This window comes from Neodothiora populina, assembly GCF_041146345.1.
Source record: "Neodothiora populina strain CPC 39397 chromosome Unknown canker_contig_11, whole genome shotgun sequence".
NCBI classification, from domain to species: domain Eukaryota; kingdom Fungi; phylum Ascomycota; class Dothideomycetes; order Dothideales; family Dothioraceae; genus Neodothiora; species Neodothiora populina.
The window spans coordinates 640733-659063 of record NW_027191410.1 but is presented as its reverse complement, the minus strand read 5'-3'; the positions used below and the strand labels follow the sequence as shown (position 1 = coordinate 659063).

Here is an 18331-nt window from a genome sequence, read left to right as displayed (position 1 = left end):
GTACAAACTGCGGCGTGTCAACTTATGCCATCACAAAGTAAGGTACAGTCAGATAGGCAAAATACCTTATGCAAACAGAGTTAGCGTTGGCTTACAGTGCACCGAGATGTAGTACTCTACTTCCGGCACCACACCTCTTTCCTGGATCATGCGCCCTGTGTCTGTGTGCGTTGGAAGCAGTGTCAATTCAAGCGCGCTACGCTATTACATTAATTTCTGAATAAATTAAGGTAAGGCAGATTAGGGTAAAGCAACGTGTAAGGCGAATCAGAAGATAAAAGCTTGGCATCGGACCCTGGGCTGAAGAAGATCTGCCTAACGTCATTGCGTCAATTGCCTGAATCGAATTGTACAGCAGCGGCGCTGCCTGAGTGTGATCTTTGCCCCTCTCCGAACCACGAAGATTGGTAAGATAGGTTATCTTGCGATCTATCTTATTTTTTTTCCTCATTGCCACAAGAGTGCTTTGTTGAATTTGTTCCACACTTACACCCACATTCTTTCTCTCGGGGAGGAACCAGCTGAATTTGCTGAAAAGAAATTTCTTCGACAAGAAAAAAATAACAGAAAAAAGAGCAAGAACCACTAAATTCGGCGCCCAATCCTGAATAGAGATGGCATCAAACGGAACATCAGGTGGGGGTGCGAGTCACCCATTCACTTGCAACACTTGCCAGGTCGCATTCCGGTCAAGCGATCTGCAGCGTACGCACATGCAGAGTGACTGGCAGTAAGTAGTAATGTCGAATTATCTACACCAAGCACGTCCAGCTGATTCACTTTCCTCCTTCCAATAGTCGGTACAACCTGAAGAGAAGAGTCGCCTCTCTGCCTCCTCTGACATCTGAGGTTTTTGCAGAGAAGGTACTTGCCAACAAGGCTTCAGCCGCAGCAACAGCGGCACGCGCTTCTTTCGAGAAAGTCTGCACGCCTTGTCAGAAGACCTACTACAGTGAGAATGCCTACAACAACCATGTGGGCAGTCAAAAGCACAGAATGCAGGTGGTGCGCATGAAGGCCAGCAACTTCGCAGCAGACGATGCCGCTTCCGTCATGAGCTCTACATTCTCTCTGGGCGAACCGCTTGAGACAGCGTCAAATGCTGCGACTGAGGACGGCCAAGGTGACGGCGCTGATCGACTTGCTGGCAATCTACAGGACGCCAGCATCGCCGAGAAGGAGAGCTTGTCCAAGACTCCTACAAACAGCACTCACTCTGAAGACGTGGTAGAGGTCAACCTTGCCCAATGCCTCTTCTGCAACTTCATCTCGGACGACCTCGACAAGAACGTCGCTCACATGTCCAAACAGCATGGTATGTATATCCCGGAGAAAGAGTACTTGGTCGATATCGAGGGACTCCTGGCATACCTTCACGAGAAGATCCACGAGGATCACGAATGTTTGTTCTGCGGTCAACTCAAACACACCGCCAGCGGAATCCAGACTCACATGAGGGACCGAGGCCATTGCATGATCGCCTATGGCACTGAAGATGAGATGCTCGAGATCGGCGAGTTCTACGACTTCAGGAGCACCTACTCGGATGATGAAGATTCCGACGAGGACGAGACCGATGATCTCCAGGAAGGAGGCGTCAAGCTCGGTGCTGCAAGAGCCACGAAGACAACGATCGAGTACGAAGGAGACGAAGAGATGGCCGATGGGGATGATGAAGGATGGGAAAGTGATGGCTCTCTTTCCTCTGTACCTACCGATGAAATCACCGCCTTACCGATTGACGACCACTCGCACCGTTACAAGACTCTCGACCGCCACAGACACCACTCTCACAGCGATCCCAGACCGCATCGCAACACCGATGGCTTTCACTCACATGCCCATAACACGCCACGTGCGGTGTATCACGATGACTACGAGCTACACCTTCCATCTGGACGAACTGCTGGACATCGTTCCCTCAACAAGTACTATCGACAGAACTTGCGCAACTATCCCACGCCTGCAGAACGGGCTGAGCAAAGAACCATCGAGGGTCGCCACGATTCCGATGACGAAGACGCGCAACGGTCCAGAGGCCACGATCGTGGCCGTCAAGTCGTGTCTCGCTCGAACGGTGGTTTGGGTATGCTCGGTGTTTCTGATGACAAGAAACGTGAGGTTCGTGCTGTAGAGAAGAAGACGCAGAAGCGCGAGCTACGAGCCCAGGCCCGCTACCAGTGGGGCAACGACAAGCGCGGCAACAACCAGAAGCACTGGAGAGTAAGTTTACAGTTTTCCGAATATTGTGATAGAGCTGACGATTGCCTCAGGACCATTTGCTCCAGTAGTTATATGCATGTCGCTCTGTCGCTTGTTGTTGTGCATTGGCGTCGCAACTACGCGGCATCGAGGATGGCTGTCTAGGCATTAGGCGATGGCAATAGACGCACCGTATTGGACTTGGACTTTTGGAAGCGTTGTTTGCCTGTAGCCAGAACTTTGTTATCAATGAGAAAGTGCCTGGTACATTTCCAATTCGGACTGCATCAACACTAGAATCTGGAATATGTCACTTGTGACCATTGTTTCCCTTTTGCGTTACGAGACCGTGCAGTAGGCAACAAGAACAATATCACATCAAACCATGACAACACTGCAAGCAAGCTCAATGACGAGAACACACTACAAGAACATAATACAGTCTACTAAACACCAATGACAGTAATGATGAAACGACCATGAACATGTATTCCTACATTCATCCAGAAAACACACTGCTGCCGCTTGAGATGCACTTCTTCAACAGAGTCCCCGGAAATGGCCAGGGTCGCCCCCACCCCCCATCGTCGAGTCTTTAGGTTGCTACCAGCACATATATCCAGCCATCGTCGATCTGGTGACTGTTCTTCGGGAAGGTGTATGTCTAATGTTCTTGATGCCCTGGCCTTCTTGATTCGCTGAGTACGCAAGTCTGTGAAATATGGAAGGATGGCCGTTCGTTCCTTCTCCGTTTGTGCAATGAACATCTCAACACTTGGATATTGAGATAACCGTATATATTCACTAGTCCTCCTGTTTGTTGCTCACATCATACCGTCTCGCATATTCCACTTTGTATGTACTCGCGATTGCTGTGGTTCGAAGTCATACAGAGCGACTAATTGCATCACATACAGGTATACTTTACTTGCCAGGGCAACTCCTCTCGAGTATCATACCATTGCTTTACTGCATACCTTATCATCAGACTGATATATATATCCATCAGGTAAGTGAATCTCCATCGACACTGTAATCATCGTCTATTGACGTTGTGGACTGGACAGACCACTTCATCTGCTTCCTCGAGTGCTAGCCAACATGAGAGCTTCACGTCTTTACACACTTCTTGCACTTTGCATGATCGCCGTGGCCAGTGGAAGTATCAACAGCAGATGTGCACATCCTGGTCCTCGTGACATATTCCGCAACGAATGTGCGGAGTTCGTCATGACCGTCGGTATCGACACGTATGGCGTCCGGCTTCCCATTACAGCCTCGCAGGGTCCGGCGACCATCGGGACAATGTATAACGAGAAGTTGAGACGAACAGCTATTATCTCAGCAAGACACTCGCAAATCACGGGCTCACCGACTTACATCGCCGCCCTCGCCAAGAAGAGGACTACTCTTGGAGCCAATGCAGCTGTCACGCAGGCGATGAGCAGTGATGCGAGACCATCGTTGGCATTTCGTGACGCTGATGTGTCTACCCATGGTCTGACAGGCTCCATGCCTTCAGGTATACACTTTGTAGAGAAGGCGCCCGGTATGCAGCATCCAGCATCTCGTGCCACCAAGGTCGTTGACGACGAGATTGAGGACGAGACCGACGATGACGACGATGACGACGATGACGATGATGATGATGAGGATGTCGATGAGTCCGACGACGAGCCCCAGAGCTTTGTCACTTCTTCAAGCTCGTCAACGCTGCCCTCACGTTCGATGAATGGATCAACCACGAGTCTCGGGTCGAGCGAGATTGGTGTAGACTCTGTAGCCTCATCCACAGCCACAGCTACCAGGGCAACCAGTATTACGTTCCCCCTGAACGACAAGATTGGGCCCGGAATCAACAACATGCCGATCAAGATGATCATTGGACAAGGAAAAGACGGAAAGAAAGTGACATACCCGAACATGAACGGATCACCACTTTGCAAGAAAGCGAAGAAATGCATCTCTCTTGGCAGAATGGGACCAACCAAGCCTTGTCTGGACGACCTCCAAGAGAAGATCCATCTTCTCGCTCAACACCGGGCGAACATGACATTCTCTGCGATGGAACCGATCGCATGTGCACCGGCGCTCACGTCCAAGTACTGTGCTTACCTCGAACTCGTACCCTGGCAACCAAAGGCTGGCAGCAATCGTCGACTGTTCAACAAGATGGATGTGCAAGCGTATGAGAAGATGGAGTACAACGAGGTTCCAATCGGAGCTGTGAGAGAAGGGATTGACTGGATCAAGGAAGGCAAAGCCAAGCTGTGTGGCGCGGCACTTGTGCCTGTACCTGAGCCCGGTTCTCCCGCGATGCCGCAGTCGGAGGTCAGGAACAGCGTGTATGTTTTGAGGGCAGACATCAACATGAATCTCCCTGTGATGAGGGCGGAGATCCGCCAAGCTCACGAGGATCTCGAGGGCGTGTGAGTGTCGTGTTTCGAGGCTGTTAGAGAGCGAGATGAGTATTGGTAGGCTCCGGTGTCTATTGATTGTCCATTGGCTGGCAGTCCAGTAGTGTGTCTGTACACGAATTAGCTTAGTGCATAATAACACGAAGTTGATCATGACTTGCTGCGTGCAAGGGGAGATGTTGAGAGGATGTGATGATGATTCATTAGACGTGTCTTCCCCAATGCTGTCATTGTATGTACGCATACTGCATGTAAGCGCAGGGTGTATCATGTCTCATTATTGTGTTATTATGTCATTCTTGGAAATCCATGCTTCTTGACTTGAGCTATACTTGGCTGTATGAAGTTCTGTACAAGTGTTGGTGAGGGTGAAAGGGATGTGCCTACCTTAATGATCAAACGTCTATACCGGGTCCAGCGAGAGGTGTAAGTCAATTACCAATGTGGACTAGCTCGGATTCGGGAAAAGTCATGTCAGCCCTGTGGCTCCAGCCACCCTGTCAGCCACCGGTCATGTGACCCTCCAACCATAACAAAGCAAAGGCGACGTTGCCCGTACGACAGACATCTCACAATACCCTTACCACCCAGAACACTCAGCTCAAACCACCCAATCACGTTCCAGAAACACCAGATCCAGCCACAAGCTTGATTACCCGTTCCCGTCCACAGCCTTTAAGCACTATTGTGAGCGACTGCACAGCGCTTTGGCTCCTGTAGCGCCCGCGCGACATTTGTTGATCCTCCAAACAGACGCAGAACAAGCCTCTGAAAGCCTCTGAAAGCCTCTGAAAGCCTCTGAAAGCCTCCATACCGCACCCAAATACCACTCTCGGCAGCTCGCGCGAGATCTGATTCTCTGCCTGCCACAAGAAACGACCTTGGACAAAAAGCTCTTCAAGAGTCTAGGTCAAAAAACATCATGTCCACCGTCATGCCTTCGAGGTTCGCCGTGCCTGCTGGCAACACCGTCACCGGCGACTTCAACCTCCCTGACCTCAACAACATCACCGAACTCGTCTCTGGCGGCCGCAAGGCGCGCAATGCCAAAGCCTCCACACGCTTTGTTTCCACTGGCCACACTGCCACCATCACTCAGCCCGGAGTCAAGACGCTCAACCTCCCGCGCGAGGAGAAGAGCCTGTTCGCCAACCTCACTGCCGCCAAGAATAAGATCCTGAGGCTCGAGTCAGAGAACATCAGCCAATATGAACAACTCGAACAATACGAGAGCCAGATCAACGGCCTCACCGCACAACTCCAGAAGGAGCAGAAACAGCGCGAGACTTATCAGAGTCTGACGCGTTCCACCGCCGACAAGCTTGTCGACGCACTCAACGAGAACGCTGTTCTTCGCGCTCAGCTCCGCAGTGCTCAGGAGAGCCGCAAGGCCTCGCAGACTTCGGTCCACACCCAGCGACACAATCAAGTCTCGACCAAGCTCGACCTGCAGAGCTTCAATCTTCCCCTTTCCGCACAAGAAGCGCTCAAGGAGCTCAAGGCTCTGCCCAAGACTTCTCCTGCAAAGGCTCGCAAGTCTCCCCAGCGCCTGATGCAGAACAACCGCGGCCCATCCAAGACTGTGACCACCGAGGAAGACCCTCTTGACATCACTGCCGACCTGACCAACGTCACCAAGCCAGAGCAAGATGCCGTTTCACATCTCCGCAAGAGCCTCGAGGCCTCTTACCTTGCCAACAAGGCCAAGAGCGTCCGCGTCCAGTCTCCTCGTGCATCTGATGCCATCTCCTACTCTGAACACAGCACCAACTTTGCCGGTCCTGCTCTTGACCAGCTCGCTGCCATGTTGCCCGAGGACTCTCCAGAGCGTCTTCTCCATCTCGCCGACAAGGCTCGTCGTGAACAGGCCAAGAAGGAGGCCAGGAAGGAGGCCGAGGCCCTGTCCGCAGCCGGCCATGACACTCGTCACGTCGAGGAAGGCATGACATCTGACTTTCTGCTCCCTGACATTACCATCAAGTCTCGGAGGTCTGCCGTTGCAAACAACGATGTCACTGCCCACATGGGCTTTCTCAACGACTCTGTCGATGGCACCATCGATGACACCATGGCCACCGTCCGTCCATCGCAGTCACCCGCTGCTGCCTTGTCCAAGATCAAGCAGAACCTCGAGATCGAGTACAACACTGCCAAGGATCAGCTCCAGACAAACATGTCGAAGCTTTGCCAGCTTGAGCCCACCGGTGCGCGTAGAGAGCGTACTCGTGTCGACAAGAAGATCGGTCGTCTCCAGCAAAAGGTTCGCTACATCTCTCAGCAGCTGTACGACCTCGAAGATGTCATCCTCAGCCAGGAGAAGGGCACCGCCGAAGACCTCGAGACCACTCTGCAAAAGATCAGCATTGATCCCGTGGCTTTGGCCCACAGAGTTTCTGAGCTCGGCCAGTCCCAGCGTGTCGTCTCTACCGGCACCGACATCACCATCTCGTCCAACCTGTCCATCAATGACAGCAGACCTACCCTCACCGAGCAGAGCCTCGCGCAGCACACCCGCACTCAAGACATTGCTGCCTCTTATGACAGAGACACAACTCAGTTGAGCGGCCTCGATGAGCCCAGTCAGATCAGTGACTTCAGCGGCGTCATCGACGACAGCGGTGCATAGAATGCATATCAGCGTCCCACCTCCATCCAAGACAGCGAACCTGCCCAGCAGGACCTCGCTGGCCTCCCTACTCGCGTCAGCGGTACCGCCGAGTTCCGCATCGACTCACGTCAGTCGGGCATGACCGGCGTCAGTGACATCACCCAAGATAGCGACATGACTGGCATGAGCGACTTCGGTCAGGAAGCCTACCTTGTCGACAACACCAACTTCACTGGTGTATTCGACTCCAGCAATGAGTACACTCCACGCAGACTTGCCGAGGTTGAGAAGCTCGTCTCCCCGGTCCCCAAGACCATCCATGGCTCTGCACGCGATGTCAGTGGCAACTGTTCGCCATCTGCCATCGCTATTGCCCGCACCCGTCCTCGTGACCTGCGCGAGGCCAGCTCCAAGGTTCCTGCCCAGCAGATCTCCATCGCTCGCACTCGTCCTCATGACTTCCGTGCAGCCAGCACCAAGGTCGCTGCTCAGGATATCTCCATTACCCGCACTCGTCCTCATGACTATCGCGAGGCTAGCGCCAAGGTCTCTGCCCAGGACATTACCATCCCAAGGACAAGACCTCGTGTCGCACGTGATGTCAAGGACAACACCGTCCCAAGAGACAGCAACACTCACCGCACCAGACCTCGCGTTCGACGCGCTGCCGTCGTCTCTCAGTGTGTCCCCCAGCTCCCAGCAGCTCCCATGGTGACAGTAAGTGCTCGCTCTCCTCTCAAGCAGAAGGGACAGTACATGTCCACCTTCTTCTAAATCATCAATGATGTCACGATACCTACGACCACTTGTTTTCCGCTCTATACCCTATGAATGTTTTCTTCCCTGGTCTTCGCATTATCGAACCAGCGGCTTACGGTACGGAGTTTTTGGTTCTTTTTTTCTTTGGCGGTTTTGGGTTACTGGTCATTGGATCGGGCACTTCTGAGGGCTCTGTTCCCCTACCTAAGCATTCTCAACCATCAGTCCACGCACTGCTCTGGCATATTTGGGTCGGCGCTTTTGAGAACTTTTCAAGCAATTGCTTCAGTTTACGGCACCATGGAGCTGTCACCACCTGCTCGGACATAACAATAACAACAACAACAACACAAAGTACGGTGCCTCTTGCGGGCTTGACTGTCATGTCAGACACGATGCCTCCTGCGGGCTTGATCGTCATCGGGGAACATCACAACAACACTGGCGCCTCTTGCGGGTTTGGGCCAATTCGACAGTGCCTCTTGCGGGCTCGACTGTCCTCCTTCACACACTTTTTTTTCCAACAGCCTTTTTCTTTTTCCCACCATACGTCAAGAGCAGAGGCTCATCAATCATCATCATCACCATTAAGTAAATCCAACAGGACTTTCTTTTCCATTTCTTCTTTCACATTCACTGAGTCGAGAAGGGTGTTGTCGAGTGTTGAGGAGTTTTGGTCGTGAGTAATAGCTTACCCGCAAGGGTTTGCAGCTGGTGCCGGCCTTGACTTCCTCATCACTCTTCATCATCTTGTCTCGCGTTTCTCGTGGACTTGTGCGCTTAGCTTGCCTTGCCTTAACCGGCGGGTTTGTAGCTGGCACAAGAGAGTTGGGAGAGGAGACGGAGGGTTGGAGGACGAGGAGATGGATATGGGTCTTTCATTTCGGGGAATTTTTTCTTGTCTGTCGCTCTTCTACTTTGGGATGGAGGAACATCTAGGATGTGGATATCACCTTCTCTTTTTTCTCGTCTTTTTTGGTGTTGGATATCTTGATGGATGGATGGTCGGATGCGACTAAACCGTTTCTTCTTGCTGTTTTGGAAAGGAAAAAGCAAAGGGGTCAGAGCTTTTTCACTGTTGTTGCTTGTTGCTCTTGTTGCTCTGGCTTCTAGTGGTAGTCTTGCGAGATTAGACAGCTTCCTGGTATTGCCCTTTTAAAAAAAATGTCTCTGGTCTTTCATTGCGAGGATTCTTGGGCGTCAATACTCCAGCTCAAGGTAAGGTAAGGTAAGGGTAGGGCAAAGCAAAGTGACGCAAGGCAAGGCAAGGTAAAGAAAAGTGGATGGAGGGCTGTGACAGTTGGACATGTGAGTTCCTGCTCTGCAGTGGTTATTTCTAGAAGGAACGAACGGATGGATGGATGGATAGACAGTTGTACCTGGACGGACAAGACGAATGCAATGAGCACCTCAACATGCTGACAGACTGGAACAGCTAAGGTACGTTACGCCATCATTAAAAGGTATATAACGCGATCATCAACAGGTATACAATCTATAAATATATTTACCAGATCAAGCAAGAATGCAAGCAAGCATTGCGAGTAAGTAAACAGCAGAAAAAGCAGAAGAGTACACATAACAGCGACACGAATCTATCTTGTCGATCTAGATATGAGGTACTCCAGGAACCCTCCCCTCCATCTACTTGACCCATGGAGATTGCAAAGAATAAGGTGTACAGCACGCGTCTCATAACCTCTGTTGGAATCGTTATACGCCTTTTGAGCATTACTGACCTAGAAACACAGGGGAGAGGGGAAGGAAAAGGGCAGTGTTCGAACATTTCATGTTTGATTTATCGAGGTATATATATATACATACAATACAGTAGAAAGAAAAAAGATGAGACAGAGAGGAGGAGGGGGCATGGTCCTTCAATAACTAGCTAGCTCGCTCGCTTAGTTAGCGAGACCAGTCTGCGCGCGCAACATGGCGTCCGGGCCTCTAGACAGCGGACTCGAACGCAGCGGAGCCGCAGATGAGGATAATCTCTTCGCGACAAGCTTGGCTGCTCTCTTCGAGATCCACACGCGGCGTCCTAGCACCGTGGCGCCCGTGAGCAGAGCCAGAGCGCCCGCTTGATGCGCTGAGGCGACAGGGGTCGGGATGAAGTAGATCAGAGCGCTGATGCCCAGGATGACTTGGATGGAGGCGAGATGCACAAGGCCCAAAACGCCTTTCTGCGCGTCGCGGGTCAGCAGGGCGCGCATGGACGGGTTCAAGCGCGCGTAGGCGAACAGGGCGATGACGGAGGTGAATGTTGTCGTGGCTAGGATTCGGTGGTCGAGCTGCACGAGCGATGGGTTCTCTAGCATGTTGCGCCACCAGAGGTCGGAGTTGTCTGGCGTGTGGCTGTAGAATTTGTCGAAGAGCTCGGCCTTGGGTGGCGTCAGTCCTAGGCCCATGTAGGGAAACTCGTTGTAGATGAGGCCGGCGTCCAGACCCGCAACGAGAGCGCCGGACATGGCTGTCACGAAGACGAGGGCGCAGAGGGCGGCGACGCTGCCGCGGAAGAATCTCAGGCGTGGTCGGGAGATCTGGGCGAGGAGCTTCTGCGATTCGGCGGGGTTGGCTAGCAGGCGGTGCTCACGGAGGATGGAGATGCCGTTCCATACCATGGCCAGGTAGCACACAAAGGCAGTGCCTAGATGGGCGGCGAGGCGGTATTGACTGACGCGAGGGTGGCTGCCGGGAGCAAACAAGTCATCCTTGAGACCACTCTTGACCATCCACCAACCGATGAAACCCTGGAAGGCAATCAGACCGCAGATGGCAGTGAGATTGCGAGCCATCGGAGCAGAGACGCGGCGACGTGAGACAAAGTAGATGGTGGGTAGCAGGAAGGAAATGCCGACGACACGTCCCCATAGTCTGTGTATCCATTCCATCCAGTAGATTTGCTTGAATTCTTCCAGGTCCATCCGGGAGTTCAGTAGCTTGAACTCAGGCGATGCGCGGTATAGCGCGAACTCGGCTTCCCATTTCTCCGTGGTTGTGGGTGGCAATGATCCTGTGACAGGGCGCCATTCCGTGATGCTCAGACTACAAGAATGAGTCAGATATTCTCCTGCAGTTCATGCTTGCAAGTAGTAGTGGTAGCAGTAGCCACATACCCAGATTCTGTCAATCGTGTGAGACCACCAAATACAACTATACCGAAGACACTTGCAGCGCTGCCGAGCAGGAAATATGCCACAGACTTGGAGCTGGTCTCGGGCAAGAATGACTTCTTCGCGGATTGCTCAGCGCCTGCCTTTCCAAGTGCCTGGCCGACTTGACTCAGTGAGGGAGAAGTCGAGTTGTGTCGGAGACCAATTGATGTCGGGTGTGACGGCGAACGGAAGGCCTGGAGGAAGGGAGTCTGCTTGGTAGACTTGTATACCGTCGTCGGGGTCTGTTTAAGCGATGCTTGACTCTGTACACATCTACGACACACAAAGGTGGCGTCCTGGCCGAGCCTTGGGACTGTCTGCCGCAGCAGGCGGAAGACACTTGACGCTGGCTGCATCATGCCTGCTCTATTGTACACTCGATTGCATATGAAAAGGAAGAGAAAAAAGAGAGGCAATGCAACGGAATCGGAGTTTGATTGTCGTGGTATACGAGTGCTTTAGGTCAGCAATTTCCCTCTATATCGGATTTGGAATAGTCCATTGTCGTTGGATCTGGGGAAGTGGCGTGGTTCAGCCTCTATTCTCTGGCTTGTGTTGCCGTATACCGACGACGCCGAGTTTCAAAGGGGTTTCTTCGCCATCTGAAAAGTTCGAGTCATTCGTTAAAATCTTATACTTGTATCATTCGGCAGGCTGGATTCCTTGATCGGGCCCTACTTGCTCGAAGAAAAACGGTTTCTTTCCGCGAATGACCCACTCAACGCCCGCTTTGTCTCATGGCTCAAGCTTCGAACCTCATACGTCAGGGTCCTCGGCTTTCTTCTACTTTTATCTTGACAGTGTCTTGACAGTGTCTACCTTACCTTTCTTAAGCACATGATCTCTTCTTGTCGTCTTTTGTCCTTCTAATCTCTTGCCCCCCGGTCAGCCGTCTGGCAAAGTCACGGCGCGCGCGCACTCGGACACAGTCCCGCTCATCGTCGGTGACGGAGCCATTATCCATACACCCAGCCCGCCGAAGCATCCCTGTATCGCGCGAGCACCATTTGACGGTACCTCAAGGTACTCTTCCATTCTTCCATCTGCCTTGTACAGAGCTGTACCCCAGACCCATCTGAGCAAGTACGACTATCTCCGCATACCGTACGTAGCCTGCCGTCTTGTCTGGGTATCGTGCACCTTTAAAGCGTACCCTGTACTCAAGTACACCGCACTACTGTACAGTACGTTGCTTCGCGTATTCGCCGATTGGTCTCGAGGCGTCCTATCTTGTCTTTATCAAGATCTCACTTGGGAGTGATACACCCTGATAGGCTTCTTGTGGTCACGAGCCGCTTCTCTGTAAAGACTATCTTTACCTTTGTATGCTTGATGAGGTAGTTGTGTGACCATTGCGGCATGCCACCGCTTTTCGCCCCCCTCCATATCTGCCCCGCCGTTCCTCTGCGTGCCTGTCTGTCTTGAACAGATCTGGTATCTTTAGGTATCATGGACCGGTCTGACGTACCAGTCCCACCTTCGTCACAGCATGCTCGAGATCCCATCTGGCCTTTGAACGCTTCAAATGCTTCCACATGGAATTTTGATGCTGCTGCCTCTGCTTCTTCTTCATCTCATAATCCACCGAATCCTGAAGGAAGCTCGCGTCTTTCTCTCTTCGCCTCGCCTACTTCTCCCTCACGCTTCACATCTGCGACCACTCCTCCTCTGCCCATCCCCGAGCGTCCGAGGCAGACCACTGGAGATTATCTTGCTCGTACCCCTCCCAATATCTCGGCCAACCTGGCTTCTCTCGATTCCTCACCCGAGGACTGGCGTCCTGCCCAGTTGGAAGATGACCGAGTTCGTGCCACGGCGAACCGCAGACGCTTACCGCGGGTCGAAAAAGATGTAGACGATCCAACACAGGCCGAGTCCTCTCGTCCCGGTCGTGCAACTCACAGTCGCAACCAGTCGAGCACCCTCACCACCTTGAGTCGGCTCTTTGCTGTCAAGGCGGCCACTTCTCCCACAGACAGCAGGGATTACATGCATGACCCGCGATCCAGTCCCAAGCCACGGAGATGTATGTCTTACTCCTTTGTCTTCTCCTTTTGAGCACCTTGCTGATCCTCTAAAGCTGTCACCGGCGAGAACGTCCCGCTTCCGGAGCACCTCTATACCAGGGGTCTCCTTGGTGGTCGCCATTCCGATATCACCGTCCATGCTTTCGGCTACCCTTACAAACTACACCGTATCTTGCTCGACCGTGCTCCGTTCTTCGCTTCAGCCTTGTCTGGCCCCTGGCTCGAGAGTAACGCAAGAGAGATGACTATTGATCCCTCAGACATAGATGGCAACATCACACAGACCGCGTTCGAGCTTGCTTTGAAGAGGCTTTATGGTGCTGGTAATCCAGATGAAGTAAGGCCACCCACCCTTCCACATGTCACTCCCTTTCGCCGACTCTCAGCTAACACGTTGCAGGAGGACGCCGAGGCTCCAGCTCTATTCGCTACCGGTTGCTGGCTAGAAATGCCCGATCTCGTCGACTCCAGCATCGAGTCCATGTTGCGTCAAATGTCCGCCGAAACCCTCAGCCCGTTGATTAGACTGGTGACGGGCAACTACTACGGTCGATCTGGAGACAAGATCCTTGCTTCAGCCAAGGCCATGTTGTGTCGTGATGGTTGGAAGATGCCCTTGAGCCTATGGGATGGCATCCCGGGAGACATAGTACGAGAAATCGTTGGTGGCGATGGCTTCTTCATCGACGGAGAATGGAGCCGCTGGGTGCTTGCCAAGCGCATACTGGATCGACGACTGAAGAGCCTCGCTCTTGCAGCAGGACTGGTCGATCCCAAATCGCGGAACAGAGTAGCCAAAGCCCCGGACGCAACCAACTTGATGGCCGTGCGCTTCGACAATGTTTATCGGAGGAATGCCATGACTACGGCTGGCGGCATACCCGATGTACTGCATCCCTGGATCACGCTTTACACGAGTCCCGAGATCGAGCCGATCCTTGTGTTGTTGGACGAGGGCATCCATTACGTGCATCTGCCGTTCGAGCAGCTACAGTACATACGCAGCGCACGCGATGCACTCGGCTTACCTATCTTACCCGAACGCATAATATCAAATGCTCTCTGGATGCAGATGGAGCTGCGCCAGAAAGTCTTGAACGCCCACGACTCTCAGATGGAACTTGGACTGAGTCAGCCGGCCGAGGACTGGCAAGACCCGACTACTGTGACCTGGGAGACCGGCATTGCTAGCACGGACGCGATGAGCCCCAGTCAAGGCAAGAACAAAGCCGGTGAACCGAGCTGGGCCAACAATACCACCAACGAGGACATTCCATCCGACAGCTGGGATCAAAACGGCAAGGCGCGCAAATTCTGGATTCCCTCATCCGATTGCAACATCGTCATGGGTGGGAATGCGGATCCAGTCATAGCCACTTCGTCCTCTGGCGCCTTACAGAACCACACATCTCGTTTGTCTGCGACGATACATCCAGAGGACGTGCAATGGGCCTCTGACTTTGCAGCCAACACTATAGATAAACGACTCAGCGGAACGACTCTCCGCCCAGGCTCGACCGTTGGCGGTGACGCCAGCGAAATGCGACCCATAGCTTACACGCATTTCCCACCGTTCAGATTTGCGGCCGAGTTCCCGAACCCCCGCGTGCTGAAAGAAAGGAAGCGAGTATACAGCCAGACAGTTTTCTATATGGGCAGTTTCTGGAACGTCTACGTGCAAAAGGTGCGGCGTGGCAAGAACCCACAGCTAGGTGTGTACCTGCACCGCGCCAAAGAGCGCGAAGCAGCCGAGGTCATAGCAGGCGGCGCGACAGGCCTGAGACAGAGCAGCGTGGACGAGCGAATCGGACAGCTGGAACGAGAGATGCTGATGAGAACCGGTCGAGGCGTCGATGGCAGACGTGGTACGATTGCCCGTCATGGTGCTTACGAAGGCGAGATGGAAGCGGACGGCGGCGACAGCAGTGGCAGCGCAGACCCCGAGACGATGATAGCAGACAGCAGCGCCTCGAGAGCGTCGACGCTCGGCAGAAAAACCAGCCAGACGGCAGCAGAGAGGTCATCGACAGGTGCGACAGCAGCAGGATCAGGAACCAGAGATTTTGCCGACGACGCAACCCTCTACGCCGACGACGACGAAGACGACGAAACCGAAGACCCAGAACTCCTGCGCCTCACACGAGCTCATCACGTCCCCACGCTGCCACCTTACATGGACGGCCGTCCGACCATCCGCACATACTTCAAGATCTACTCGCCGAGCAAAGGCGGCCGCATGCTCAGCGTGTACGAGAGCGCGCCCGACACGTTCAATTTCTCGCAGAGCTGGGGCTGGAAGTCGAGCACGCTGATGTTGGACGATGGGATAATGTCCGATGACGGAAACGATGATATGGACTTGCCTTTGGCTGGTGGGGGCAGCGGTTCGTCTGATGGAGGTGGGAGCGTAGGAGGAGGCCTAGGCCAGACAGGAGCAGGGGCTGAAGGAGGAGGACTTGCAGGAGCAGGGATGAGAAAAGGAAGTGTGGTCAAGAAGGATGGGAAACTCAGGTTCATGATTGTGATTGGCAACGTTTGAATTTCTTTTTTTCTTTTCTTCTTTCTTTTGGGTTCCATTTGGCATAGCAAAGAGAGTCTAGTATACGCGGGATACCCCCTTGACATCTATTTCTTCTTGACCCTTTTTTGTCCTTTCATATCATCAGAACCAGAGCAGAGCACAACGAACGAGAAGAAAAAGGGACGAGTGAAATTGGTTGCAATGATGTTTATTTCTATGCTCATAAACGAGGGAATTCAGATCCTTTCTCATGTCGTCCGTTTTGTTGATGAAGATCTGTGGTACTTCACTTTTTGTTTGATTATATACAGTACAATTCTTCCACATCAAGAGGCCATAGTGTTTCCCTCCACCACTGGACGAACATGAAAGTCGTTCGAGTTTTTTCTTTTCTTGAATGGACAGACCTTCTGTTCTTGATCCATCTGTGGTAATTGTCGACTAGACTGAGGGGAGGACTTGTACCGCCTCCCTTTTCTCACTGGGCCAAAGAGCCTGACCTGCATCTTCTGTGAAACTCTATTTTCTTCTTCTGTCCTCCTGACTTCCAAGTCATGCGACAGAGTCGAGGAATTTTATGCGGCAGATCTGGGCACGTATATACATCTCTGCCGACACCAGTTCTGCTCCTTCTTTCATCTCCCTCTCTCGCATTCTCTTGTGGATGTTTTCTTTGCATCCCTGGTTGAGGGTTGAGGAGAACGTGGTTCTGCCGGATCTGCGTGCATGATTTTCGAGTCGGCCCCCTCTCTTTTTCTTTTCAAGCAATGTCTGATAGAGGAGATGTAGAGACAGCCAGGCAGGGAGCCCTTGTCGCTTCCCTTGTTTCCTCCCGACACGAGGTACGATGCTCGCTCAAGGAAGAACGTGTTCCAGATGGCCAGACTCCAGCCCGAGTGATTCACATGACAACCAGATTACTCTACAAAACACTCTTTTCTCAGGCGAACATGTCGTCGTATTCGCCGTCTTCCTCATCAGGCGGTGGCGGCGGGGCTTTCTTCTTGAGAAGAGTCTGGCGGTCGAGGGGGCAAGTAGGGTTGAGTTTCAGCCAGGGCCGGATGCACTCGTAGTCGAAGAGATGGTCTTTATGACACGGCAGGCGGACGACGAGGGGATATTGATCTAGTTCCGTAGTCTCAGCCTTTGACCGTTCCGCACATGTTGCAATATTAAAAAAAAAAGACAAAACTCACCATTCAAGAAAGGCTCACTACAAATCGGACAACTATCCGCCTCGCGCAACCTCTTCTTCGGCACCCTCTCGAGCTCATCGAGGAACTCATCAGGCACCCCCTGCAGTTCCCTCGGCGGATGCTCAGCCGTATCCCTCAGCTGCTCGACGAGCTGCACAAGCAGGTTCTCGTTGCCTCCCGTGGCCGTCACGGGGTTGGCGCCCTCGTCGCGCAGCATCACGGCGTAGGCATCTGCTAGCAGTCGGAAGGTGGCTGAGACGTCGCCCGGGGTGGGAACGGAGTTGTGGTTCTGTGGTACGCGGGTGCCGGTTGTGTCGACTTGGTCGAGGCGCGAGAAGAATGTGTCTAGGTCGGGCATGTGCCGGCGCGTCGAGGATGAGGCGTCTGCGCGCTCGGCTGTGATGTTGTGTTCCACTGTGAAGGGCAGGGTGTCAGTGTACAAAGTAAGGTATGGTGTTTATGGTGATGTGGAACAAATATACCTTCGTAGCCTGACATGATGGACGGGCAATATGGTTGTCTGATCAAGTAGCAGTCCTCTGACTTGTGTTACTTGCGTTGTCTCTGACAGATAGAAGTCCTCTAATTTGGTCGGAAATGGGAGGAGAATGAACTTGGGGGATAAGTTTATAGATGTGTATTGCTACTAATTAGTGGATGATGATATACAGCACATGAGGCAGCGAGCGTCACACGTCAGCCAATCTTGTCTCACACAAGGCATCCATCTCCACGTTGCTTGCGCCTTGATTACTTCCTAATTGAGTATCGCGTGTCGGGGATGCGGTAGAAGCGTCCGCCCTTCCACGCGCTTGAACATCACATTGAACTTCACGAGGAACACAAGAGTCATGAACAAAGGTAACCTTGGACCAAATGCTGTTTGTTGTCTCTGATACAGGCCCTTCTGGACTGGAGATAACCTGGCGTCTTATCCATGACCTAGTATAGAAAATCACGCGTTCCTGGTCGCATCTATCTTCTCCGCAGCTGTAGTGCCTTCCTTGACCGCAGTCCTCAATGCTCGCTCCTCCCGACCTTCACTGATGAGGTCCAAGAAAGCTATCAAGCTGTCAGTACAACACTCGTAATGGCTGAGCACAATGGTGGTTCCACTCACGCTTTTCGCCAAAGACAGTGGTCCTCACACCACGTCTCGTGCCAGACTCGTATTTGCCAGGGATCACTCGATGCACAGAGCATCTGTTGTCCCACATGGCGACTGAGCCCACCGCCCATTTCCAGCGCACGTAGTGGTCGTCGGCAGAGTGCATGTGATACAGAGCAAAGTCGAGGAGTTTGTCTACTCCCAAGTCAGTCTTGTGCTGGATTCTGCGACGTGGACTTGAAACATGAAGCTATGGACTTACCCGATTCGACCTTTTTGAGTTCTGCAAATCCAGTCACGAAGCCTTCGTTCACGTTCCATGCTTTCAAGCCCGTGAC

General features: G+C 52.7%; 5 protein-coding genes across 5 annotated transcripts; 3 read left to right on the top strand and 2 right to left on the bottom strand.

Moving 5' to 3' along the window:
- Nucleotides 1-614: 614 nt before the first annotated feature.
- On the top strand, nt 615-2291 carry AAFC00_000535 (uncharacterized protein; the record flags this gene model as incomplete). Its single annotated transcript, XM_069345214.1, has 3 exons — nt 615-730; nt 798-2223; nt 2274-2291. 3 exons carry the CDS (start codon nt 615-617, stop codon nt 2289-2291), a joined length of 1560 nt encoding a protein of 519 aa, XP_069200375.1.
- A 1012-nt stretch (nt 2292-3303) lies between these two features.
- Nucleotides 3304-4635, top strand: AAFC00_000534 (uncharacterized protein; the record flags this gene model as incomplete). Its single annotated transcript, XM_069345204.1, has 1 exon — nt 3304-4635. The coding sequence occupies one exon, from the start codon at nt 3304-3306 to the stop codon at nt 4633-4635; it is 1332 nt and encodes a 443-aa protein (XP_069200374.1).
- A 5252-nt stretch (nt 4636-9887) lies between these two features.
- AAFC00_000533 (uncharacterized protein) lies at nt 9888-11497 on the bottom strand (the record flags this gene model as incomplete). The annotated part of the gene is made up of 2 exons (XM_069345173.1): nt 9888-11031; nt 11103-11497. 2 exons carry the CDS (start codon nt 11495-11497, stop codon nt 9888-9890), a joined length of 1539 nt encoding a protein of 512 aa, XP_069200373.1.
- A 1093-nt stretch (nt 11498-12590) lies between these two features.
- Nucleotides 12591-15707, top strand: AAFC00_000532 (uncharacterized protein; the record flags this gene model as incomplete). Its single annotated transcript, XM_069345162.1, has 3 exons — nt 12591-13167; nt 13222-13505; nt 13569-15707. The coding sequence occupies 3 exons, from the start codon at nt 12591-12593 to the stop codon at nt 15705-15707; spliced, it is 3000 nt and encodes a 999-aa protein (XP_069200372.1).
- Nucleotides 15708-16629: 922 nt separating this feature from the next.
- On the bottom strand, nt 16630-17383 carry AAFC00_000531 (uncharacterized protein; the record flags this gene model as incomplete). Its single annotated transcript, XM_069345151.1, has 3 exons — nt 16630-16814; nt 16886-17299; nt 17368-17383. The coding sequence occupies 3 exons, from the start codon at nt 17381-17383 to the stop codon at nt 16630-16632; spliced, it is 615 nt and encodes a 204-aa protein (XP_069200371.1).
- Nucleotides 17384-18331: the final 948 nt, after the last annotated feature.